The 27334-nt window shown below is 28.6% G+C and overlaps 1 protein-coding gene across 5 annotated transcripts; it reads right to left on the reverse strand.

Annotated features, from left to right (window-relative positions):
* Positions 1-27: 27 nt before the first annotated feature.
* LOC145193576 (uncharacterized) lies at positions 28-26367 on the reverse strand. Of its 5 annotated transcripts, none has more exons than XR_016446806.1 (22): positions 25961-26367; positions 21742-25849; positions 20452-20749; positions 20021-20351; positions 18712-19815; positions 18363-18615; positions 17712-17910; positions 14868-14994; positions 12073-12198; positions 11480-11644; positions 11051-11276; positions 10162-10345; positions 6521-6872; positions 5603-5629; positions 5133-5284; positions 4736-4944; positions 4380-4459; positions 3453-3710; positions 2228-2466; positions 1891-2025; positions 1374-1649; positions 28-531 (listed from the first exon to the last, which is right to left on the reverse strand). XR_016446806.1 is itself a non-coding variant. In XM_090071304.1 (22 exons), exons 1-22 carry the CDS (start codon positions 26005-26007, stop codon positions 232-234), a joined length of 9750 nt encoding a protein of 3249 aa, XP_089927430.1. In that variant the 5' UTR covers positions 26008-26367; the 3' UTR covers positions 28-231. The 5 variants fall into 5 exon arrangements, 3 of the variants coding, with proteins under 3 accessions (XP_089927430.1, XP_089927431.1, XP_089927432.1); XM_090071304.1 differs by having other exon boundaries at positions 2228-3020; XR_016446807.1 differs by lacking the exon at positions 5603-5629.
* Positions 26368-27334: the final 967 nt, after the last annotated feature.

A 27334-nucleotide genomic window follows, 5' to 3' on the forward strand; every position in this document is an offset into this window, starting at 1 on the left:
GGGCGGGGGCATTAAAAAACAAAATAATCGCTTTTGTAAAATCTTTTCATGTATTAAATACAATTCGTTAGAAAAAACTTCGTACCAACATAATTTACACTGAAAATAAATATTTTTGAAACAAAAAATTGTTGCTATAAATAAAATTTACAAAATAAATACATAAAAAGATCAAGTACAAAAAAATAAATTTAAAAAATTTGAAAAAATTTATACAACGAAAAACTGTAACTAAAAGAAGGTATACGATAAACGATACAATTTTTTGCGTTCGTTAATTTTCTTTTCGTAACTTTTGACAGTATCTTCCTCCCATCTGTCTTCGTTGATCATTTTGTCAAGCCCGGTCAACAATAAACTGAATTTTGAATCCAGATCAAATGTTTTGTATGGTAACGGGGGCAAGGGTTTTTGCATTACTAATGTTTCGGTTATTTGTTCCTCAGAGACATCTTCAGAGACATCTTTCAAACTATTTTCATGATTGTCCTCTGCATACTCAACCCCAATAAAACGCACTCGACGTGGATTCTTAAAATAACATTTTAATTTTTACTTCACTACATCTCATTGGTACATAAAAAAATCGGCTTTGTTTAGAAGTATAAAATTGGTCTGTAATGTGCAATGAGTACAGAATGTTTTTTGTTCTAATGCATGCATTGTGTGAGGAGGGAAAACGAAAGAAATTATAAATATAATCTTTAAATTTTACTTGACTCAAATATATAATGTATTCGATTGAAGAAAAGTGAGAGAAAGCCAAAAAACAAACGTACAATTGCATGAAAAATAAAACAGTCCCACCATAAAAGTTTAAAACTGTTTTCGCAATAACCAGAAAATTAATTGTTACTGCACTGATAGAATGATAATAGTTCAATTAGTTAGGTACGCGACAATGCTCTTATCTTATAATTTTTAAAAACAAGTCGAGACCTGAGAAAAACACTAGTCAAAAGACATTAAGAGGTTAAGATTTAATGGTTCGCCGATTTTAAAAACAATTTAAAAGCTTTTTAAATCCAATATTTTAATAGCCATCCAAAAAAAAATTGGAATGAAACCAAATTTCACCCTGAGAATCACAGGAAAGCAGTTCATTTATTCATGTATTCCTGATCATGTATTCATGTATTCCTGATCATGTATTTTAGATCGTAAATTTAGGTTTAACACACATAAGTCAAAAAATTATAAAATACGACATGAAGATCTCACAAAAATTTTAAAATCTCGTGACTTAAAAAAATAAGTAACTTAATTTTAAAATCTCATCTCGTGATTGCTGCAACTTAAAAGAATGCGTATAATTAAAATCTCATCCCGTGATTGCTGTAACTTAAAAGAATACGTATAAAATTAAAACTTACCACAATAGATCCATTGATTTTCTTCCAAATATGCTTTAGTAAACCAAGTTTCGTCTTTTCTACTTCAGCCCTTTTAACTTGAGAACTGCAATTCAAAATAGCTTTAAAAATGTTCAGTACAACTACAAACCAATAAAATTTCCATAACAAAAACCAAGCATTGCCAAAACCGTACGAGGAATCAGTGATAACTTTATATCCTGGTTTCCACCAGCGCATGAACAAAACGTAGATAAAAGCTCTTGAAAATCCCGCAATCTGCCAACAATCAAACAGCTAAAAAGTAGATTGGTTTTATTGTTTTGTTAAACGATTACAACAAACCAACAATTGTATCTTTCATAAATTTATTAAATCCCATAATTATAAAAAAGCTCTCTCTTAGCATATTGCATGTAGCATATATATAGCATATAACATATGTATGACGAAAAAAATAAATGCATTCCATCCATTACAGCAAATACACTATTGCATTAAAAATAAATCTACCTCACATATAACAATACAAATTTACCAATACTGCTGCTCCGGCAAACATAAGGGACACAAGAACATGCAATAACGAGAAATAAACCAGTTCTTTAAAAGCAAAGGAAAGGGTGAGAGCGCAATAAAGATATCCACTGGAAAGTCGGAACAAACGAACATTCTAAAAAGATAACAAAAAAATAAAAAAATTTCTTTTCATGCGATTTTTATCCGTGAAATAAAAAGTGCGTCTTAGAAGTAAGAAGTGCACGTAAACAGTTTTATCTGCTTGTTCGTTGACACAAAAAAATTGCTCAAATTAAATTACTTTTTTTTATAAAAAAATAGAATTATAAATATAAATCTGGAAAATAAAGTTTTACCCTGATAATTACAAGGAATCCGACAAAGCCGAGCACATAGATAACAAGATTGTTTAAAAAAGCAAAAGTATAATTGTTGCTACCACTTGGAACCATTCCGTTATTCATTTTATTTCGGTACTGATAAATGCATACGATATGTGTAATTAGAAGAATTATAGCTACATTTATAAATAAAAGCATCAGTGCTGTATGAAAATTCCAAAAACTTTTCAACGCTCTCCATCCTTTGCGATAACCTTGTGAAAGAAACTTAGAAAAGTTTACGAGCAAAATTATAAAAAGAACAACTACGCAAAAGACTAAGAAATAATCTGATGTATTTTCAAAAAAATCAGTTCGATAAAATATAATATCTGATGTGATTTCATAGAAGCCGCCAGAAGCTATGGAGAAAAAATGTGAGATATAGACATGCTCTGATGATCTTGTATTTGCAAAGATAACTTCAAGTTTGACAGAACTTTTGTGCCCATCAAAGGACTCCAAGGACTTCAATGCCTTGACAACTTTTATTAGCGAACTTTTGTTAGCAAAATTCATTTTAAACTCATGAGACACTTGCATGCAACTACTATTATTCTCTCTTTTACAAAGGTTTAGAGCTTGGTCAGAAACAACAAAACATGTTGTCATGTTCTCAAAAATTGCATATTTTTCATTATGGCATCCTCTATTAGAATAACCATTTATCTGAATTAATGGATGAGAGGCGATCATCCAAGTTACATTAGGTTGCGTGTAAAGAAAAGGGACCCAAGAGTGCTCGAACCAAAACCAATAATCATTCATGCTAAGTAAAAAAACAGATTACTTTTAAGTAATAGTCTGAATTTAACAGAAAAATTGCTAATATAAATTGTATTCAAAATTATCTAGCATATAAAATTACTAATATTTGAAATTATGATTTTTTATAACTAAAAACCAAAGAGTACAACTTTGTGTACAACAAGACTTTGAACACGTTTAGTCTTCAACCTTGAAACAATTGTGAACATGTTTGGTTTTCAACCTTGAAACTTTTTGTTTTGTGTTGGAACTTTAAATGAGTCTGCTTGCTACGTTGAGTTTTTAAAACATTTAGTTGTTTGACTTGTTCTTTAGTGTTATTTTGTACGCAGCATAAAAAAATTTTTTTATATTGCATACAAAAATATTGCCTTAGTTTGGCCACTAGCCACCCCACTAGACAAAAATAAATATTTGAGTTAAGTTCAATTACTTGTGAACACTTCTCATACTGGTCGGTGAATTCCAAGCCTTCTGAAAATACTTTGTTGCTGTGTATGATGATGAGCTGGGAAAGATTAACCAACAGATACTCATCACTGACCACATTAGAATCGCTTGAGATACAAAAAATTTAGCGAACTTGCGGATTTTTTTGTTCTTTACACCCAGTTGCTTCGCCATTTCTAATGAATACCCAGTCAGAGGAGATACCATGGTTGTGTCAACATTGCTTTCAGGAAATTCGCCACTAGAGATAGTAAGATACTTAAATACTAATTTATAATTAATTAAAAAATTTCAAAAACTTCCATAAAAATAAAGTATTAAAAAAGTGATTACTTTATTATAGTTATTTTAATTATTTTACAGTTATTTACATCCTGCTGTCACTCTTTTTATTTTATTTTAGCTCAAATTTTTTTTTTCACACCACTATCTTTTTTTAACAAAGAGCAACACCTCAACCTTTTTTTATTCTTATGCAGACTGTGAAGAAGATTAAAAGAAAAAAAACTTGTTTGGGTGGGATCAAAGTAACCATTATTTGTCAATCAATTTAGTAACAATAACCATGTTGAGCTCAATATTTAAGATCTGGTTGCAATTTTGATGCCGAGTAATTTAAAAGGAGTAAAGCCCTAAATATTATAATTTAATTGCACAAAAAAAAAAAATTCTCACTGTAAAAAAAATCATGGTTAGTTGAAAATTGAACTTCTAACTGCTCTTAATTTAAAAAGTACACATCAAGTTTGTTTTTTATCTACTTGTTAAAATATATTTACAAATTTTAGTTTAGTTACTTACACTTCAGTTACTTAAACTTTAGGTGCTTAGACTTTGAGCAACTAACCAAATTTATTTCAAAAGATTTTATTAAAACATGTAAAAATTGGAAGAAAAAAAGAGATCATACCATTCTACAAAGTCATAATGATCAATCTGATCAAGATCCAAAGGTTTGATGATTGCAATCAAAGCTGACAGCAAAATTAACTAAAAGAATTATTTTTTCTTAACACAACAATGCAAAAATAAGTCAACTGTTATAAGCTCTAATAATATTTCTAATAAAAATTTATTGAATGCTATACTTCACTTAAGACTTTGTAAAAAAAGATAACATTAGTTTAGTCAAGAAAAAGCAATGAACAAAAATAAAGTATATTTTACCCTAACACTTATGATATAAAGCAATCTAATAATATTTAGATAATAATCAGCTATTTAAATAAAAACTATTTCATCAATTATAAAAACAAATATGGATACCATAAATGGAAAAATAAGAAAGAAATCTCCTAAGATTCCAAAGATTAGCATTTTCAGCCATTTTAATGCCAATTCATAGCCAAAATATTGACCATAAATGATTGTAATTAGAATAGATAACAAACTGATGCTAAAACAGCACACATAACCCACATAAACAAAAAAGTGAGGGAGAGTCCATCGTGTACAAGGATCATACTCATGAATTTCTAAAAAAATATTTGTTCCTGGTTATTACAAACCTTTTGAGCTTAGGAAATACTAACATCTTTGTTTTGTTAAGTTTTCAAAATTAAAAAATATCCATCATCATTTTTATTACTTAAAATAAAAGCTTAATATATTAGTAAACAACAACTTCATGAAATCACCTGCCATATTTAAATAATTAAATTACCTGCAATATTAAGCTTCTCAGCCAAAATTTCATTCTTTTTTATGAGTATGTTTGAAACAGGTTCCTGATAAAAAATACCACTTGAGTGTTCAGACTTGATATCATCATGGTTCTCTTCATTTAAATCATCAAACATAGAAGATATCTGCTGTCTTTGCAAAATAAGAGAGAAAGCCATTATGAAACAAGTTTTTAAATTACAATAATCCTGCTTTATTTCATAATGAAAGATTTCTTTATTGATAAACAAGTTAATAACTTAAGTTAAAAAATTTACTAAAATAAACAACAATTTCTTCTTAAAAATATAAATTTTTATGGCTAATACATCAATGTTTATAAGGAAATTCTTCCCCTCATCATATTATGGTTATGAAAGCAAAAATCTAGTAAAAATTTGAAATCCTTCAGAACTGAAAGGAATAGATATATAAACCATGAATCTATGAATAAAAAAGAAAAATTCATACATAGACTTGAGTGTTTTTGTTGCAAAACTAAAAAAGAACCAAAAAAATACTATTTATGTAGATAATGCTAAAACAATCATAAGAAATAATCTGTACTCATGTCATTTTTGGTTGTTAATAGTTCTCAGTAAAAGGATAAAATAGCTCAAGTTAGATAATTGTAGCCTACTTGATCTGCAACAAAAAGGTCGACAGTATGACTGATTCTGAACTAAATATATTTTTCCATGTGAATTAGAAAGTTTTGCCTGTAACATTACTATCATTAACGGGTTTGATGACTTAAACCCCACAACCTTCACATAAAAGTACTATCCTAAAAAATCTAAAGATTTACTTATGTTTTCTGAAAGGTAAATTAATCTTCAGTCAGCTCCTTCTATCAACTCTTTTAACTCAGAGTGAGCTAAGTAAAATTAAAAGAAAGACATGTGGCATGTAAACACTTGTCAAGAGTAGCACGACTAACAAAAATGTTTATACAGAGTTGCTATAAAAACTATTTAACACAACTAAACATTCTATTAAATTTGAAGCAGTTATGTATGGATATTTGACCAAGCAATTTAAAGGACTGTCCAGTTAAAATACAACCATAACTTATTTTGTAGAAATTATCTTAAACCAGGACCTAAGTTATTGGAGGCTTTTTATTAAATGTTTTGATGCAGAACTAATTCAAATTTTATTGCTAATTAAAAATACTAACTGTTAATAAATACTTCCTCTCTGAAAAGAACTAATTCATGGGAATACAATACTTATGATGAATCATGATATGATTACTTTAATATCTGATGACATCAGTTTTTGTCTGTCTGTTAAGATTAACATTAAAGTTATACTTTAAATCAATGTTTTTATTTACAAAAAATATTTTTATCTAAGAAACAAAAATAATTTGAAAACTAAACTTACTTTACAATTCTTTCAGTTCGGTTGTTTAGCTGGCTTTCTGAAAAGCGGAGTTTAATGAGACTTTCTTGTAGATCAGCTGCAACTAAATTTTTCTTTATTGAGTAGAGTGATTGAGTTCGAAAAAGGTTATGATATTTTTCAATGGAATCTTTGTTATGATTTGTATGAAAGGTATCAGACTTGTTAACACTCCCTCTATGAAAACTATTATCTCCAGAATTAAATGAATGAGGCAACAATAAAATATTTTCTGTATCTGAACTAATTTCACTTGATTCATGCAAAATGGTAGCATTGTAACTGAATTGTTTTTCTTTTACTCTCCCAGAATCTAAGAAGGAGCAATTATTTTCTAAAAACAATAAAAAGTCAAGATAAACATTCCTCCTTTAACTTCCTTAATTTTGACAAAGTCTTTTTTTTTTTTTTATCTCTGCTACAAATCATATTATGGAAGTATATAATTGAAATATTGTTTAAAAATATCATCTTTATCAAAGTGTTAAACAATATTTTATCAGTATCAGTAAACAAATGCCATTTTATAAACAAACAGTATTTAAAAAAAAAAAAATTCTTTGTAAAATATCATTAAAATTAATGATTGGTAAATGGATTCACTCACAAGGTTTTTCTTTTTATGACTGAAATTGAAAATTTTTTAGAGGTTTAATTTCTTTTAAAGAAGAAAAATTCAAAGGTTCATTCATTTTATTTAGCTATGAACTCTTTCCTCTTTTTTTTTCTTTAAATTATAACATATTTACAAGCATGTGTGTGTGTGTTTTTTTTATTATAACGTATTTACAAGTGTTTGTGTGTTTTTCCCAAAATATATAGAGGTCTAAGAGCTTTTTCATAAAATTAGAAATGCTTTTGTGGGTACATTTTCCTTTTTTGCAAAATATAAAATATTCATAAGTGTTTAGATATGAGGTTTCACTGTCTTAACTTCACAAATATATAAAATAGCACTCTGAGAACTTATCAATTTAAAGAAATTTGGATGGGGATGTATGTATGTATGTATGTATGTATGTATGTATGTATGTATGTATGTATGTATGTATGTATGTATGTATGTATGTATGTATGTATGTATGTATGTATGTATGTATGTATGTATGTATGTATGTATGTATGTATGTATGTATGTATGTATGTATGTATGTATGTATGTATGTATGTATGCATGTATGTATGTATGTATGTATGTATGTATCTATGTATGTATGTATGTATCTATGTATGTATGTATCTATGTATGTATCTATGTATGTAATTGCTTCAAAAAAGAGGGCTTCTTTAAACTAAGACAATCAGACCATTTTGCTGTCCCAACAAATTAAATTTTCTGGCTGATAACTACATGTCTTTGATAGATTGGAAAACTAAAACACCCCCCTCTAATCTTAGTAAATGTTCCAGATGATCAGTTAAGATCAACAATTAATTTAAACTTCCTTTGTCATAACCAATGAGTAGAAAGAGCTATCAAAGATGTTACAAATGTTTCTGGAAAGATCTACACATAAAAGACATGGAATATTAATGTCTACACAAAAATCAAGGAAACTAAACCCAATCCTTGAGCAAACAAGATAAAAAACAAGACTTTTAATAAATAAGTTCTGCATAGTACAATCCTTTGAGCAAACAAGATAAAAAACAAGACTTTTAATAAAAAAGTTCTGCATAGTACAATCCTTTGAGCAAACAAGATAAAAAACAAGACTTTTAATAAATAAGTTCTGCATAGTACAATAAAAAATTATGTATAAAAGATGTAATTAATGTTACTTCTTAAGAATAAAATTGGGTCTTCTAAATCTGACTCAAAATATATGTAACTTTAAAGGCATTTATACACAGACACACACACACACACACACACACACACACACACACACACACACACACACACACTGTCCACTAAAATATATATACAGTGCCCACCTATATATTATTTTGATTTCAATAGAACAAAGTATTGATTTAGGCATCGCAATTGTTCTTATTAACTCAGTAGATCTATGAGGTATAGACTTGAATAGTTTGTCAATCTAAAATTGTTTTATTTGTGACATAGCAGTTTTAAGTCCCAAAAAGAATTTTTCAGCATTTTTAAACCTACCATGCAAATAAACTATATTATCAAGTTGTTTCTATAAATTCTATATAGGATTTAGATTAGAAGACTGTGCAGGACATTGCATTACAATGATTTTATTTGTATAAAACCACACTTTAATAAATTTTGATGTGTGTTTGGGATCATTGTCTTGTTGGAATGTCCACCATAGAGACATTTTCATTATATATGTATTTGTCCACTATGCCATCTCTGCAAAAGAATTGTCCCAATCTAAAAAAGCACCCCCAAACCATCAAATCTTTGCCACCTTCATATTTCCTTTTCCGACTGGTTTTCTCACATTTCATTTACCAATCTTTTGGGTTAACTTTGACACATCTGACCACAATAACTGCCTCTGCTTTTCTACTATCCACTTTCTGTGAGCCTTTTCAGTTCTTTATCAATATGAATAGTTTTTTTGCTGTATGTTAACTATAAAACCCTATAGTCAGAAGAAATTTCATTTTACTTGTAGTGAATGCTTGCTATCATTAAAATACCAACATTCTTAATTTATGAGCCACCTCCACAGCAACAGCCATTTAGTCATAGTGTGTACATAACCATAAGTAATCCTACTTTAGTCTTTGTTCCTTGTCTTTTAATGTAAATAGCTTATAAAATATAAATAAAAAAAAACTCTTCAAATTGAAACAATTAAGCCAACAACTTAAATGAAAAAAAATTTTAAATCTTAGAAGCACTTAAATAATACATAATTGGTATTATTCTTTGATCACCATCAGATCACCTTGCATCATTCAAATATCACTGTACAGTATTTTCTGAAGTAGCAACTTCCAATTTGCTAAATGTATCTCTGATACTAGCTAATGTATTCTTTTTCACACACCTAATAATTTTACGATTAGTATGAGGAGTACTTTTCTTCAGACATCCAACTTTATATTTGTTAACTAGTAGATTTTTAACTGCTTTTGACATTTTATACTTTTTACATAATCCACTTTGTGTAGTTCCAGCATTATAATCATCAATACTTTTTTTGTTTGAAAACACTATTATATTTATTATGTGTCAATTTTTTTGTCTTTCAGCTTTAATTTTACTATAAGTTTCTACAACAACAAAAAAAAACAAAGGTTTGTAGTGCTTTATGTAGCATAAAAATTATAAAACTATTATGTCTTCCTTAGTTAAAACCCAGATTTAAAATGAACAATTTATATGATTAAATTTCAGTGATATTCTTTAATTTAACATTCTACATTTTAACAAAATAAAAAGTTGTTTTGAAAGATTACTTTTTTAATACTTCATTAAAAAAAAAAAAAAAAACAGTTAAAAGAAAGTCATACGATTGAGAATAAAATAGGAATTTGACAGAGCAAATTTAGCAAATATCTAATAAAGGTTTTTATGTTAAAATTGTATTTGTAATTATTTTCAATTTTTTTCTCCTGGAAATTCAATTTATTTTCCTTGGTTTTGGAGGACAGTGTATATAGAGATAGATATAAAGAAAACATTTTTGAAAATTCACCTTGTTCAACCAAAGCATGCACATTGAGAACTTTTTTCTTCCTTCGTACTAGTGAATCAACCACATTAATGTCAAACTCTTCAAGACCTTTGCTGCTGGAAAAGAACGGTTTTGCATCTATTTCAACAACATCCATGAGAGTACGGCGTTGCTGATGCCAAACCTTTAACTGCTTTTGAGGTATCTAAATTTCCAAACATAATTTTTTAGCTTCTGAATAATATAAAATTGAAACAAAAATAAAATCAATAAAAAATCATAATCTTTGACTATTTAAATCTTTATTGTCCTAATTCTTTAGACTGGGAAAAACTTTAATATAATTTTGATATTTTAAAAGAAAATCATAACTTACTAGATTAGCTTTATTTTTATTTTTCTAATGGTTAGAATAAAAGGTACTGTAGTTTGAATGAAAGACTACTGAAGTTTAGTATTTCAGTATGAAAGTGTCATCAGAATGTGTATTTCAGTATGAAAGTGTCATCAGAATGTGTATTTCAGTATGAAAGTGTCATCAGAATGTGTATTTCAGTGTGAAAGTGTCATCACTATGTGTATTACAAAAAGACAAAAGTTTTCTAAAATCTTTTCAAACTTTTCAAATCTTTTCAAACTTTTCAAAACTTGCAAATTAAAAAAACACTGAAAAGTTAAACAAGTTTTTTAAAAAAACAACTACAAAAAAATCGTTTTGAAAAAAATTTAAACAAGTTTTAAAATCTTAAATTTTTCTTCCTTATTTCTGGGGTTTTGTAGTTAGCCAAAACTTCATCTAAGTTCCTTAAATAACTATACACCTATTGGTCAAACTGTATGTATCTTCATATACATTAACTCTTTAATTTAACATTATTCTTTAGCAGTTAGAAACAAAATATCAGCTTACATTTCTTTGTCTGCTTTTCTTAAACAACAATACAAAAAAAAGATTGATAGGAAACACCATTGCAACTGTGATAAAAGCAATGGCAAGCTCTTCTAAAGAATAACTCTGAAATCCAATATAAAGATCAATTTTTCCTTCAGGTGCAACTTGGAACCACATAGCGTTTACAGCCATCCAACTCAATATTAATGTAACTAAGCACGTGATTCGTTGAACACGAGAAAATCTATCAAATTTAAACAGTTATAATTAAAGAAATTTTATGCAAAAGAAAAAACAATACTTCTCAAATAGCTCACAATATTTAACTATTAGCTAAAAATATAAAAAGCATAAGATTGCATTATGGTGTATGCATTATGTATAACAATAAAGAAATATTAAATAAAAAAAACTATTAAACAAATGTAAAACAAAAAAATACAATACCTGCTAAATTTAGGTCTTTCAAATACTGATATCCATAAATGAAAGTCACTGAACATTCTTAGAAGAACATCACAGAATATTGTTGAGAATTTCTGCATTTCCATTGTATTAGCAACATGAAAATCAGCTTCTAAGCTTCCATCTTTAAAATCAATACCTAACCAACTATTGTTAGGTATTAAAATATTTTATCAATTACATTAAAATTATGGCAACATCAAAATATATACATATATATAATTATGGCAACATCAAAATATATGTATCATCATGGCAATATCAAATATATGTATCATTATGGCAACATCAAAAAAAATATATTATCATAATGATGTCTTTATACATATATATAATTATGGCAACATCAAAATATATGTATCATCATGGCAACATCAAATATATGTATCATTATGGCAACATCAAAAAAAATGTATCATCATAATGTAGTCTTTTTCCATATTTTATTCTATGTATTACTTAATTTTTTCTTTAATTTAGGTAAAAAATATTGAAAAAAAAAACAAAAAGCGTAAACACAGATTTTGTATGTATATATATATGATAATAAAAAGATCCAATTTTTGCATACATACCGGTTACAGAAAAAAAAGAACTTTTCCCCATTAGAAAGATTTCTTATGACTACTCTTTCAAGATACCAAGATGGACTTGAGCCACTATTGTCATGCCAAACATGGATTTTGTGAATCTTACCAATGCTAACAAGAGTTATATTAAGAATTATATCATAAAGAAATAAAATTTTATTTGATTGCTTTTTTTTTTACTATTTTAAATACAAAAAAGTAAAATACTTAAACTAAAAGTAGGAGAATGAAAACATCTTTTTTGTCTTCAGAAAAATAACTTTTATTCCAAATTAAACATTTTTCAGAATTATTTTTGTAATATTTCTATAAGACTTTTTTAAGTTTTTCATTATTTTTCACTACTTTCACCACTAAAATTTTTTGGGTGATTTTAAGTAAGAGGTTATGGTCAGGAAACTCAAGCAGAGGCAAATGGACAACATTTTTCATGTTTCCTCCAGAACAAATGATGTCAGTGTGTTGTCTCCTAATTCCACCAAACATCCTTAGAATTCCACAGTTGAGAAGATTTGTGGACTCAACATCACACTAACAACAAGGGTGTTTGCCCAGGAACTTTGTTCCTCAAGATAGGTAAATAAGAGGCATCAGACATACTAAAATTTCTAGAATGTTGATACTAGTGTCAAATGTGATAGTGATAACTTGCAAAAAATTTGGGTAATTGGAGCTAATACAACCCTGCCCTAACCCTTAATTGCCACATTCATAGAACTACATCTCCTAAAATCATTACTTTCTTTTTTGTTCCATAAACTAGATTAAGATTCATCAATAGATTACAAATTTCATCAAAAAAATCTCTTTTCATTTACATGGTCATAAATCTTAAGATTTATGACCATGTAACGTTTAAAATTTGGCCACTCACCTCCTGATGATAGAGCTCTATCATCAAACCATTGAAGCTTTAAGGAATCCATTCTCTTTATTTACACCTAAATTGATTTTTTTTTTTTTATTTCTGTGATGAAGCACTATCACTACAAACTCTTCAATGTCATTTCAATACACAAAAGGAGTATCTTTTTCTATTTTTATTGCAATACATGAAAGGAATAATTGTAGGTAACAGATTACTTACCTCTGTTTTTATTTACTTCCAAAGCCTCTTAGCTAACTATCTTGACAAAATTGATGGACCCCTAAAATATGTAATTTCTGCCTAGGCCCCCAGTGAAAAAAGTTTTTTACATTTATGGAATGCAGAAATATTTTCTGATAATAAAAAAAAAAAAAAAACTTCCGGGGATGTGTTGCATGGTATTAGAGCATGTTCCTATGCACTGTGTCTTGTGAAAGGTCCTCCTCCATCAATTTCCAGTTTTCTTAATGCAATGAAGATCAAATAGGTTGTTCAGACTGTGATAGTGTAGAAATTAGTAAACATAGTTACAGAATAGATTTATGATTGTCACAATAAACTGACCATTGAATATTTGATCTACTTGCACAAACTTCTGCTGAAAGTTTGGTTCTACCACTCAAATTGGATTAATTTGGTTCAGAGCAGATTTAATTTTTCTCTTACCATTTTTGGAGAATCCAGTATTCTCTTAAGTCTGTATCATGCTTTGAGTTAAGAGAGGTTCTGCAACTGAAGGTCCAAAAATTACAAGACTTAAAAGAGAAAAAACCTAAAGATAGCTAGAAAATATACCAAAAGATATAAACATAAAGGGGCAAAAATTTTTCACCACGTTGATTTAGGAATCTAGTACCATTTGGGGATGCATCTCTTGTGGTAACCATTGCAGATGCACTCTACACCTTTTAAGTCTGCTTCAGCCAACAACTTTAAATTTTCATACCTAGTTCCTGGAGTGCAGTGATAACAAAGACTTTGACCTGGAAGATTGACAAACACTTTAAGCAAAGCTTTTTAGCAATGTGACAACTGCTGCTGTGGTTTTAGTGTTGAAGTTTCAGGGAGCATTAGTGGATGCTTTTGAGTTTCAGTTTGGAAATACAACAGATCATACAGTCACAGTTTGGCGAGACACATGTGGAAGGCTTAACAGAAATCAAAGGTGTAAAGTTTTGGCACTGGTTAAGTGTTCCTCATATCTAACTTTCCAAGCTGAAAATCGAAGGTGATACAGATAGCTAATGGAACTCTATCGTCTTTAAAATTTATATCACTTTGAATGAATAGAAGAATTTTCTTGATGTGAGCTTCAGACAATTCCTGATTACCTTTTCTCATACAAATTGCACAAACAGTCATTCAACACTGTTCATGAGTTCTGGCAAAATTAGGCATTTTGAATTCTTAGAAAAAAACACTTAAAAATATTTGAATAAAGGATTCTTGAGATACTAGTATCTATTTACTCTTTTTGAAATTGTTTTAGCATCATTTTCACTCATCAGCAAGTGATTTTTTAAAAACAACAAAAAAAATAAAACTTTTATATTGGGAGAAATTTTCAAAAATTTTGTCTTGACCAAATAAACGCAAAAAAAAACAACCTTTCAGTGGTAAAAGTAGTGAAATAGTAATGAAAAATGATAGTAGTTATGAAGTAATTAAGTAATTAAGTAATAAAAAGCATAAAATTAAAAAAAGTCTCACTGACAATGAACCAGGATTTCAAAAAAATGAACTTGCAATGAACTTCTATTACCATGAAGTCTTAATAGATTAGTCATCATCCCTCAAAAAGGTTTTTTTAGGATGCTTACTTGATAATAGATCCCCATAGTTTCAAACTGTGCATTATGGATTATCAAGTTTGCAGTAAATTAGTATAAATATTTCTTAAAGTACGATATACCTTTTGTCAACTGATATTCTAAAGATATCCAACCCATTCCTCTGAAAACTATTGTTTGATTTTATAACACGTACTTTTGTAGTGCAGCTTGTTCCAAAGATTTGTATACCAACCTTAGCAGATGAACCTGAACACAAAAAAAAAAAAGAATTGCTACAAAAACAAAACAAATAAATTAAAAATTAGAAAGAACTTTTATCCACAGGTAAAGAGATGCTATCTGTTTTTAATGATGAATCAAATGATGTTTTTAATGATCTTTAATTGATAAAGTTAGAATTTTTGCTTAGATAATCATGAATTTCTGCATAACACATTTATTTTCCCTGTTGAATATACTTTTAAATGTTTGCTTCCACTATCTTTTATACTTTCTATTTTCCTCCACAAAATGATAAGTTAAGGAGCCTCAGAATGCTAAGTGAATGAAACTTAATTTTATAAAAGTTGAAAAGTTATTTGTATTCAATTTCTTCTTGATATTGTTAAATACATTTTCTGCTGATAATTCCACTGTTAATTCTTGTTCATCGTAATGCACTTTTTCAGTTAAGTGTTCTGTTTTTGTGTTTTAATTATGTGTTTTTTTTTAGGTGTTTATAATAGATTCTTTTATTTTCTGTAATGTGGGCTAGGTTTATAAAACTTTGTAAAAACCAAGAAAGCTTATTAAATTAATTCAAAATGAAAAAAAGAAAACAGACTTTTGTTTCCTTTTATATATCTTTAGTTGAATCTCCATCTTGATATATTAAAGTGCGTTTTTATCTTCCTCGAGAGTAGAGAACATATTGGAACTGAGAATGCCTTTCAAAATCAGAGCAAAACCTACCAGCAACTCAAGATGCATTGTTTTAAGATGTCACAGACATAAAAAGTAAGTGGTTAGAGGAAGCAGCTTAATTTTGCCAAGTTAACAATAAATGTGGTTGGGCTGCAATCAAATCAGGATAATTTCCACTGATCAAATGTCTTAGAACAATTAAGAAAGAACTTGATGTTGTCATTGAAACTGGAAAGGAGAAGGAATATGAATATCATTTATTGTTCTATTTCACCAAAGAGAAAAAAATTATTAGTCAGTTAATATTTATACATGATTGAGAAATGAAACTTTTATCTCATAACTGTCCAAGTCAAATAGAAGAAAACCTGTTCTTATGAAATTTTAAATTTCTTTTATGATTATTACATTAAAAGAAAGTTTTGGAAGTTTCATGAAGATAATTGCAGAGTTATGGCCAGAGTGGGCAAAGAAACAATCATAAACACAGGTTACTGAGCCACATGGAACATGTTTCATCTCTGAAACATGTTCGATGTGGCTCAGTAACCAATTGGAAACATAAATATAAAAGTGCCATGAGAGCTTTTCAAAAAATATCTGAATTTATTGACTGACAGGTGAATAAACTCAGATATTTTTTGAGTCTGATGAACATAACATTGATGTTGATGATGATGATGATGATGATGATGATGATGATGATGATGATGATGATGATGATGATGATGATGATGATGATGATGATGATGATGATGATGATGATGATGATGATGATGACGATGATGACGATGATGGATTATGGTGCAGAAATAGAAATAAACTAGTTTGAAACTAAAAAAAAATGGTCCTGAAGGAAAAAGATTTAGATTCAAGAGATAAAAGAGAACTCAAGAATGTGAATGCACTTTTTGATGGACAAGATATCACATGTTTTTAAGTAGACTTTAATGTTTTCGATTTACTTACTGATTGCTACCTAGCATTCTATAGTCCTTGCTTCAGGATTATAGTTAGAATTTTAACATTTTCATATTATTTTTTCACTATGTTCTTTCAAGTTGTTATTTTAAAGAGAAATTGTCAAAAGTAATCACTTAAATATGTTAATACCGTTTTTGAATTTGTAAATCAAAATGCTAGGTGAAGCACCTCAGCGGTGTTTTGAAAGTTAATTTTGAGAAAGTTGTTTACTACATTATTCTGTGTGAGCTTTTTAACCATGCATTCGAAATCAACATGTCTGATAACTTTTTGCAAATCTATTTTTTAAAAGAGTTTCAAAATTTGAAATTCTTTTCATAATGCTAGTTAGTTGGCTACTTTTTTCAACTTTACATTAATTTATGTTCTTTACAGATAACATGTAATATTTTTGCTTTTACTATTTAAAATTGTATTCGTTATCCAGATTATTTAGTATTTTCAGTACTTTAATAAAAAATCTTGGATTTTATGTAGCTGAATTTAAAACCTGACATTCTCAGGTCCCACTGCATTCTGAAGTTCATTTAACTATAATTATTTAAAATTATCAATTATGCAATTATTGTAAAATTGCTAAATTGAATTATGAATTTATCATTAAAAAATCAAAATACATGTGCAAATAAAACCTTCTTTTAAATAAAACTTTAATACATCAACTTAACATACTTAATAAAATTAAAATATAAACATGAAGTTTAATTTCTAAATCTTCTCCTAAAAGCCTTTTTAACTTCTAAGTCTTTTTCTTTTAATTTGTATACAAAATTAAATAAGTTATGTTACTTCAATAAACCATAGAAAATTACATGAACATATACAAATAGCAAGTACTTCAAGCAAATATGAAATATTAAATATTTAACTTTTATAAACAAATATTTAGGGGAAAACAAAATGGTTATTATAGCTATTCATATCTACATAATGTAGTTAATGCATTCTATCTGTATGATGTAGATAATATAATTGCATCTCCATGATCTGGACAAGTTTATAATATATTTAATTGGTTTAATTATTGATTATTCAAAAAACATGCAGTATAATTTTAAAATGAAACTCATATTTACCAGCAAATGGGTAAGGTCCAGTTTTGAACCGAACTTCATACTGATAAAATCCATCATTGCCTCCAATAAAAGGTATAATATGTTCCCCTTTCTGCTCATACCTATCACGGCGGTAAGCAATAAATAAGCCAATCATGTAAAGTAAGACTACAACAACGCAAGTTGCAAAAGCTACAGGATTGCTGCCAATGTCTAATTTCTATATAAAGATTTTTTCTAATGTAAAGATTTGATATTAAGATTGAATTTAAAGATTTTAAAGAACTAGAAAAATCTTTCAAACATCTTTTACTTTTTATAAAAATTATTGTTTGTTGAAAGTATTCATTGACTGTCAACAAAACTGTGGATTGATTTTTAGATGGATTTTTCATATTTCATAACATTTTAAGACTTAACAAAAACCTTAACTTATTTTACAAAATTACATAATTTCTAAAGATTTTACAAAAAACTTTATAGACTTCTTTATATGACTTCTAAAATTGTATAATTTAATATTTCCTTTAATTCTGTAAAAATTTCAAACAATTACTTGTTGTTACTCTGGAAAATTATTAAGCATCTCTGTAAACTCTATTACTCTCTGTTAGCTCTCTAAAACCCTTATTTGATTTTATGACCTCAACATGACCTGTAAATGAATTTTACCTCAAGAATTGAGAAATTCAATGGATTAGGCTTCAGATGAAATGAACCTGTAAACGAAGTGAGATGGTTACATTTACAAACAATATTTTCATGAGTTGATTCCTTTGTAGGGATGCATCCTGAACTATCCCAGCCCAACATTAGAGTATTCCAGTACAAACAGTGGCTTGTATAAACAAACACATTCAATGTGATGTTGTTTGCAAAATCATGTTCAATTCCAAGGTAATAAACAGAACTCAATGAAAAATTTCTAAGGGCAAAAAAAAAAAAGTTTTTTTTAAAAACAAAAACAATTTAGCGAAAAGTGAACGAAAGAATAAATTAAAAAAATATGGATAAAAAATACCTTCCTGATAAGAATAAAATCCTCTTTTTGGCATCATCATCTGCACCAAAAGCTAACACTCTAGTGTTTTTATTGTCAGCTGTTAAGCTCACATTTTCTGATAAATAAATATACACAAGGCCTTTACCACTGTATTCAATAATATTAATCAAAACATTGACAGCCCCTTCATTAAAATAAGCAACATTTTCAAATGATGGCAGCGTGGAAACATACACTTCTTTTGGTAGAAAATTCAAAGTTGAATTTGTAAAAGAAGTATCTAATTCAGCAGGGACATTAAGCGTAATACACTCTTGATCAGTCAAACTGCTGACAGGTATTTTATCTAGGGTTGCATTTTTATAGGAAAATGTTAGCATAGATACAGATCCTTCCTCATAAATGAATGGATTGAATGTTGAACACTCCAAAATTTGAGAAATATCAGATTCATTTGCAATTTGAGAAAAGTTTGAAGACGCTGAACACTTTCCAGCATGAACATCTCCATTCAGTCGAGAGCCTTTGTTTCGCCTTAAATTTGTTGAAATACTATTACTTTCTAATTTTTTCTCATTTTCTCCTGGAAGAGTAGTTTGCAAAATTATCTTATAAAGCTGATTCAACAAGTTATAATTTAAAGTTAAGTCAGTAGAGCGACGTTTTCTTACAGCTGCTTTTTCAAAGTCTGCTTTAGTATTACTAGTTATTATTCGAAGAATTGGCATATAACTTTCTTCAGGTAAGCTATATCCTTCAAGGGAAAATGAATCTGCAAGGTTGAGTAGACTAATTAAAGATGATGTAGCAAGGCTACGTACATCTGTATTTAAACCAACTTTATCGCCAGCTCCAATTGCCAAATCAAGTGAGAATGAAATTTGATAAAGAGTTTCCATAGAGCTTGCATTAAGAGATGCTACACCAAACACAAGCTTATTTAAGACTTCAGCCACTTTTGTTTCATTTTTTTCATTTTCAAGAAGCAACACAGAAGCAATAATGGCAGAGGAAGCTTTATTTACATCTTGGCTAAGAACTAACTTTTCTAATTTTGGGATAAAATCATTACTGAGAAACTGAATATAATCTGATACATTTGGAGGCTGAACTTGTATAAAACTGTAATTCAAAAATAAAGAACAAGTAATTATGTTTCATTTGACTCACTAGTTAAAAAATAAGCTTTTTAACATAACTTTTTAATGATTTTCTCTTAGAAAAATAATAATAATCACGAAAAATAGCTATAAAAAATACAGAGAATAACAGCTAAATCTGGAATTTTTTAAGACTATAATTTAAAACATGAGAAAAAAAATATTACCCTGAAAATGCTTTTGTTAATGAACCTAAAGAATCTTCTACTTGAACAAGAAGACTGACCATCCAATTATCTCTTTCATCTCCAGATGGAAAAAGTATGGGTTGCACTGGATTTATACCACGATAAATTGTTGTGGAAATTGTTCCAATGTTGGCAATTACTTCATAAATAAATGGTTGATTCAAATTGTCTTCATCTTTCCAGTTAGAGCAGTTCAAAGCAAACACAGTAAGAAATGACATTCCAATATCAGGTGTAACAATACAAGATCCATTTTCGGGACTTAGATTATTTTCAATTAAAAAAGAGGAAGAACCAGCCTCATCCATACCTAAACATTACAAGATTCACAGGCTATAGCTACAAATTTTGATAAGAAATTCAAAAAAATCTTTATAAAAGGTAAAAAAGGTAAAAATTGTAACACATACCTTTCACAGAAATATTAACAACAACTTTGTATGATTGAAGTCCATCCAGAACTCCTGATTTTAAAATTAAAACAGGTGCATCTAAGGGTGTAAGCAGTGTATAGTTATCAAGGGTAACCAATTTGTTATCATTGATACCAACTATTTGCCAATTGTATATTGCTTCAATAGATCCACAGTTTGTGCAATAGGCAAAAAACTTAAGCTGCTTGTATTTGACATATTTGAGTGATTTGTAAGTGTTGCAGGTGACACAATCAATATTTGCCATTGGAACTGTGCCATTGATCACATACAACTAAATTTAATACCAATAGCGTTTTTTTAGTTGTTTTGTTTTTTTTTTGTTTTAAGTTACTTGAATTAGAAAGGTATAATAAAGCAAAAGTTATCTTTCTTTTATGGCAACATTTGAATTGCAATGGTCTGTTGATTTGCATGTTAATTTTGTAGGTATAAAACTTTTTTTTTTCTTTAAAAAAAAGCATTTTGTTATGAGTTGTTAAATTTGTTTGTACTAATTTATTTTGAAGTATTTGAAGATATATTTGTTTTTTGAGAGTAAAAGGACTTTTTTTAAAAAAAGCATTTCCTTATAAATAATTACTACTGAATATTTTTTGACTGATTTATTTTGAAGAATTTGAGGATATTTTTGTTTTACGAGAGTAAAAACTAAATAAGTATTCTCCACATCACTTCTTAACCTTTTTATTCTAGTTATTCTTAATGATTATATCTTTCACACAATGCTCTAATTTGTATGTTTTATGAAGAAATTTCAATGATACTAGTACTACTTCTTTGGTATAAAATATCCATTTACATATTAAATTGTTGAAAGAATGCACATAGTAACTAATAAGACATGCCACATTTGTTAAAGTTTTTTGACATTTTTACTCATGAAGAGCAATCTTTTTATGTAAATGTTTGTATTCTCAAAATCCTGATTAAAAAATGAAACTTTGAACTAACCACTGATTGCTTAAATCAAAAGAATCTTGGCTTCTTATACTGCAAGCTTTTAAAGCTTTGACCAAACTACCAAGCTGCAAAAATCTGGCAAAAATTGCTACAACACAACTTTTACCATTACTGAAAGAAATCAAAATTACTTACAATTGTGGAAGAATTTAAGATTTTTTTCATCAAATAAAAGTTTAATATTTTGAGCTCTGAAAATACAGAATACAACAGTACCAAATATCTTTGAAAAAAAAATTTTTTTCAGGTTCATCAATTAAACAAGAGCAAATTGTTTGAAAATATCAACAACAAAAAACACACCTGTTGTAATGCAAAAACTGGCTGCTCATTTTCAAACTCTTCTCGTTTCACTTCTACTTTGAAAATATAATGCTGGTAAGGATTCAAGCAAAAGGGTTTAATGTGGACAACTGAAGTATTTTTGTTCCATTTAGAAAGATCAATTTTAAAAGTCTCTGATTCTTCATCACATTCAATATAAGACCATTTATACAATAGCCTAGGTTTATTTGGATATGAAATATCTGGGTCTATGGAGTTGCTTGCAGAAATTACAAAATCATGAACATTCCCTATAACACGAAAGGAGCCCCCAGAGAGTTTTGGCAAAAGTGTTGATCCTTTAACTTCTAAAAAAAAGCTAATATCTAAACTACCATTCTCTCCAAATTGTATTCTATTAATTACACAATAGTATCCGATTAAAAATGCCCTAGGAGGCAGTTGAAGAGCAGCAGCATTTGTTTTTATAACAGATCCTGATATTCCATTTGGGACATATAAAATTCTGGTAATACTTTGTGAACAATCAGTGTTAGGTTTTGCTTCTTCAAATACCCATTGATAAGTGATGTTACATTCTGAAGTAATGTTTATTTCACTGTAAAACCACAATGATCGAGTATGCTGACGACGTTTTGTATATTGTTGAACTTTAGGCAATTTACAATTTTCTAAGTAAATTGTAATAACAAAAATCTCCTTAATTTTCCCGTTTATTATGAATGGTCCTGAAACAATAACTACAACAGTGTAATTGCCTGGCGCATAATTTTGCAATGATTTTATTTCTACAGTTGATGTATTTCCTATGAAGTTTTCTCCAATATACCATTCATATGTTGACATTGGCATTTTGTTATGAACTTCTAACTTCAAACTGGAACTAGAAGAGACATATTTTTGAGATGGGAAAGGTTCAACACTAGATATAACAGCTAGTGAGTTGAACTGAAACCCATAATCTGAAGCTTCTATACAATTTATTTCATTACATACTTCAAATGTCATGTTTATTATTTGATTTTCTATTGCTGTAGTAAGTGATGCATTTATTGAATTATTTGAAATGTGAAAAACTTTTAATTCTTTCATTCCTTGCACTTGCAAACTCTTTTTAATAAAACTTTGAGAACCTTCCCAAGAAATGTTAAATATATAAGTGTTATTGGCAACAAGATTTTCTGGAAGATTAGTTATCATATTCTGAATTGGTTTCCTAACGGTAACTGGGTAGGTGTACTTTTCTGCATTGTATAAAATATCACCTGAAAATATCTTTACTTCTAGAACTATATCATAGGATTTATCCACAGAAGTACAATCAAAGTTTATTCTCGCATTCTGATCAAGTAATTCAACCTGTGCTCCATCTTGTGGAGCAATTTCCCATGAGTAGTAAGCAATTCTATTAACATTTTGAATAACTAAGTTTATTGAAGAGTTATAAGCAACAAAAAGGCGTTTAATTGAGAGTGGCAGTTGTAAATAAGTAACTATGGTTGTATTTTTGGACAATTTAATAACTTCAACTAATTTAGAAGCATTTTTAAATTGAATAGGAGAAGATACATTTAGTTCAATAACATAAAACCCAGGCTCACTGAAACTTACGTTTTGATTCCAGGAGTTTCCTTTCTGTGTGCCATTGACTGCCCAAGAATATGAAAGTGAAGAAAGGCTTATTGAACTATTGGCAAAGTATTGTAACTCAGTTGCCATCAAAATTGGAGCATTAACTTCAAGTTTATTTATATTGGGATAAACAGACACATTCAAAACTTTACTGTCATTAGAAAGTTGGTTATACACAATGACTTTTATCATATGAATTCCTAAAGAAGAAAAAGTGATACTTGCTTTGTTTGTGTGATTAAAAATACTTGTGTTATACAACCATTCAACAGATTGAATCACACTGTCTACAAAAACCTCCAAGAATAACATCTCTCCAATTATTACATTGTATTGACTAACTGTAACATTTACAATCTGAATTTTTCTAATAACATTAAAAGTAGCTTGTCTAATGAAAGTATTTACATTGTCAGAGATGGTAATGTTTACTAAAAAAACATCTTCAATGGATGACTTTCCTTCATAAATAAATCTTTTTTGGCTTGTTATGTTAAAAGTCTCTTCAGCTAGAGATGTTTTAATAGCCACAATGTATGGAAATATTGAAATGTTGCTAAAATGTAGTGTGATGTAAAAACTAGTATTAATTTCAACAACAGATTGAAGAAGTTCAACAGAAGTAAACTTAGCTGAATATTGTGCAATTACAATTGAACTGCATGATATTTGTGATACATTGTTTTTGACTTCCAATGTGATATTGTTTTTGCCTTCAAGTTTGAAAGCAATTACTTTAAATGGAGGTTGGCCATTATTTTCCACTTCCCAATCACTTTTTTTCCCATTTTCCCACCATCTAAAGTAAAATATTTTTGATCCCTGCCAATCTATAGGACGAATAACAGTCTCATTGTTTACATTAACATTTATTTCTTCTGGCATGCTATATTTGATTTTATTAAACACATTTATAAAACCCGAATCACTTGTACTTGATGAATTATTGCTTCCATACATTACAGTAAAGACAACTTTGTAGTAACCTTCATTATTGAAAGTAAAGTTGAAATGTGCTCCAGCATTAAAATCAAACACTAACCATGATGTTTGATTTAAAATGTTTGAAGCTATCTGGATACTCCACTGATAATAAATAACTTGATAACATGAGGATATATTTTTTACTAGAGTATGAAATCTTCCAGTACTGATAGGATAAAAATCTGGAAGGTAAAACACCACAAAATTACTAACAACTTTAATTGTTTTATAAATGCTGGATGACGATACAGGATTTGTAGCATTGAACTCAACATTAACCAATGAAACATTTTCAAATGATAACAAAAGAGAGTTAGATTTAACTTCATTAATTTCAATGTTTGGTAACACCTTGTATGTGAACAAAACATCAGTTCCATAATCAATTTTAAATTTAACAGTAATATTCTCTGCCACACAAACTGAGTATTTATCTACTTCAACATTGAAATTTGTAATGGGGTCAAATATACTAACTTCATAGCTAAACAGTGGTAACTCTTTTATTTCCAATCGGAGCAATTTATAGGCATTACCAACCATTTCAGGAATATACTCAATTCTATTCAAACTAGCAACAAACATTTGGTTATTCAAAAACCAAGTTAATTTTTCAGGTATTGGTAAACACTTGTTTGCACTAACCAAGCTAAAAGTAACACGGCTATCACTTTTTAAAAATTGGACACCTAGAATATCATTTACAGATACATTATAAACAGCTTGAATTATTGAAAAAGTTCTTTTCCATACAAAAGTTTCTTTGATATTTGTTGTAATTGAAATTTCTATCTCATAAGAACCTTGATTTTCAAAAGAATAAACAAATGGATTATCTTTGTTTTTAATTTCCATTAACTGTGTACCAATTGAAAATGATGCATCAACAATTTTATCATCAGCTTTCAAATAAAATTCAACCTTAGTTTTCACGTCGTAAATTATTTCACAAGGATCAGGTAAGGGGTTAGGCTTTAAATTAACATCAAACCCATGATAAGCAAATTGCGGGAAATCCTCTTGTATAAGACGATTGACAACATTGATGAATACACTTATTGTTAGTTTAAGTTCTTTTTGCATCAAATTAACATTGATATCAAAGTCTCCTATGCTGTTGATTTTCCACTTAGTTGTACCGGTACAAGGTAGATTTGTTGATAAAAATGTATTCAAATCACATAGATCAGAGGCACATTGCTTACCCACACTTGAGTTAGATATTGCCCATATTCCATAACAAGTCTTTTCATCCAAAGTGCCTTTCTCTGTATATAAAACCACTGTTAAGTCTCCATTTAAGGGTACCAAAAATCTTTGCATAGAATTATAACTTAAACTGTTTTGAATAATTTTCAAACTTTTATTTTCAAAAATAGCAAATTCAAGATTTCCTTCAATAATCTTCTTGGATGGGTTTGAATATTTTAGAGAAAACACAGGGCTGCTGGTATGTACATTGGAAATAACACTAACACCAGTAATATTAGAGACAATTTGTAAGCATCCGCTAAATAAAAATAACCAACTCAATACTCTTGTTGAACATTAAAATAGCTATAACATACTAATATTTCCGGTCTAATAAGAAACAAATACAGAAAACAAACCTAAAAATTACCTTTGTATACAAAGAAACAGAGTAACAAAAAACAGCAACAGTTTCATTGTTGTTTTAAACTTTGCATATCTTGTAAAACATTATCTTTATTAGCTGCTGGTGAGTTGCTTAAGCATCTGTTTTTATTGGTTTAATTGTTGTTTCTTGCCTTTAAGTGTAAAAGTGAACTCTAAATTCTTGAAAAGAAAATTTTTTTATGAAAACATTAAGACACATAAGGCACTTTTAAGTATACAAATATGTATAACAAACAAAAAAACACATAAATGCTTTTGGTGCAACATTAGTATTTCCAAAGATTATATAATGATCTTTGTAAAGTTAATAATGATTGCACGAAAATATAATGCACGGTGGTTTTCAAATATGAGCATAGTATCGTTTTGAAGTTGATACCTTGAGAGTTTAAAACTATTTACAATATATTTAGAGATTATGACAGTTATTTAATGCATGACTTAAAACTGTGGAGAAAACACTCTAGATCTATATGTTTAATTGATTAATAATATTGCTTTTTACAATCTGAAAACAATGATAAACCATATTGAACTGGAGAGAACAACTGTGTAACTCGATTTTAGTGCATTTGTATTTATTTACGGATAAAACGTAAAATTATTTAATGTAGGAATAATCGCGCTTTCATTGGTTTAATGAGATTTGAATGAGATTCTGAATATCTTTTTAAGCGAGTGTGCCCGCTCGCTTTTTTCTTCGTAGAGATATTTTGCGTTTGTTTCATCTTTCTTCGGTACACAGTTGTCCGGTGTCATGTTAATATTTTACTCCGTTGAAATTTTACTGCGCAGTAAATTTTTAACGCTATAATTTTACTGCGCAGTAAAATTTTAACGTTAAAAATTTACTGCGCAGTAAAATTTTAACGTTAAAAATTTACTGCGCAGTAAAATTTTAACGTTAAAAATTTACTGCGCAGTAAAATTATAGCGTTAAAAATTTACTGCGCTCGTTATTTTTTTACTGTCATCAAGAAAAGAAGAGATGTTAAAGTTTTTGGGAGGGGCGGGTAAAAATATACATGTTTTATAAAACTAAGGGCACTTCAATTTTTCTTTTAATGAAACTTTTATAACTTAATGCATACATTAAATGATAGTTTACTTTCCAGGCCAGATTTTGATTCACTTTTTTATGTAAAGTTATGCATTTTCCCTTATTTTTTTTGCAATACATCAATTTGTTGTCTATAATTGCAAAGTTTTTACATTGCCTTTTAAAGTTTGCCTTTTTTCCTCTCTCATTTACACCTTCAGGAAACTTTTTGTCATTCAAGTATTTCCTCATATCATGAAAGTTAATATTTTTGTACATCTTGAAAACGCCAAAAAAATAAACGCCAGAAACTGTATA

Source organism: Hydra viridissima, unplaced genomic scaffold (genome assembly GCF_058129835.1).
Source record: "Hydra viridissima isolate aposymbiotic clone 2 unplaced genomic scaffold, HvirCarnegie_v1 scaffold_14, whole genome shotgun sequence".
NCBI classification, from domain to species: Eukaryota; Metazoa; Cnidaria; class Hydrozoa; order Anthoathecata; family Hydridae; genus Hydra; species Hydra viridissima.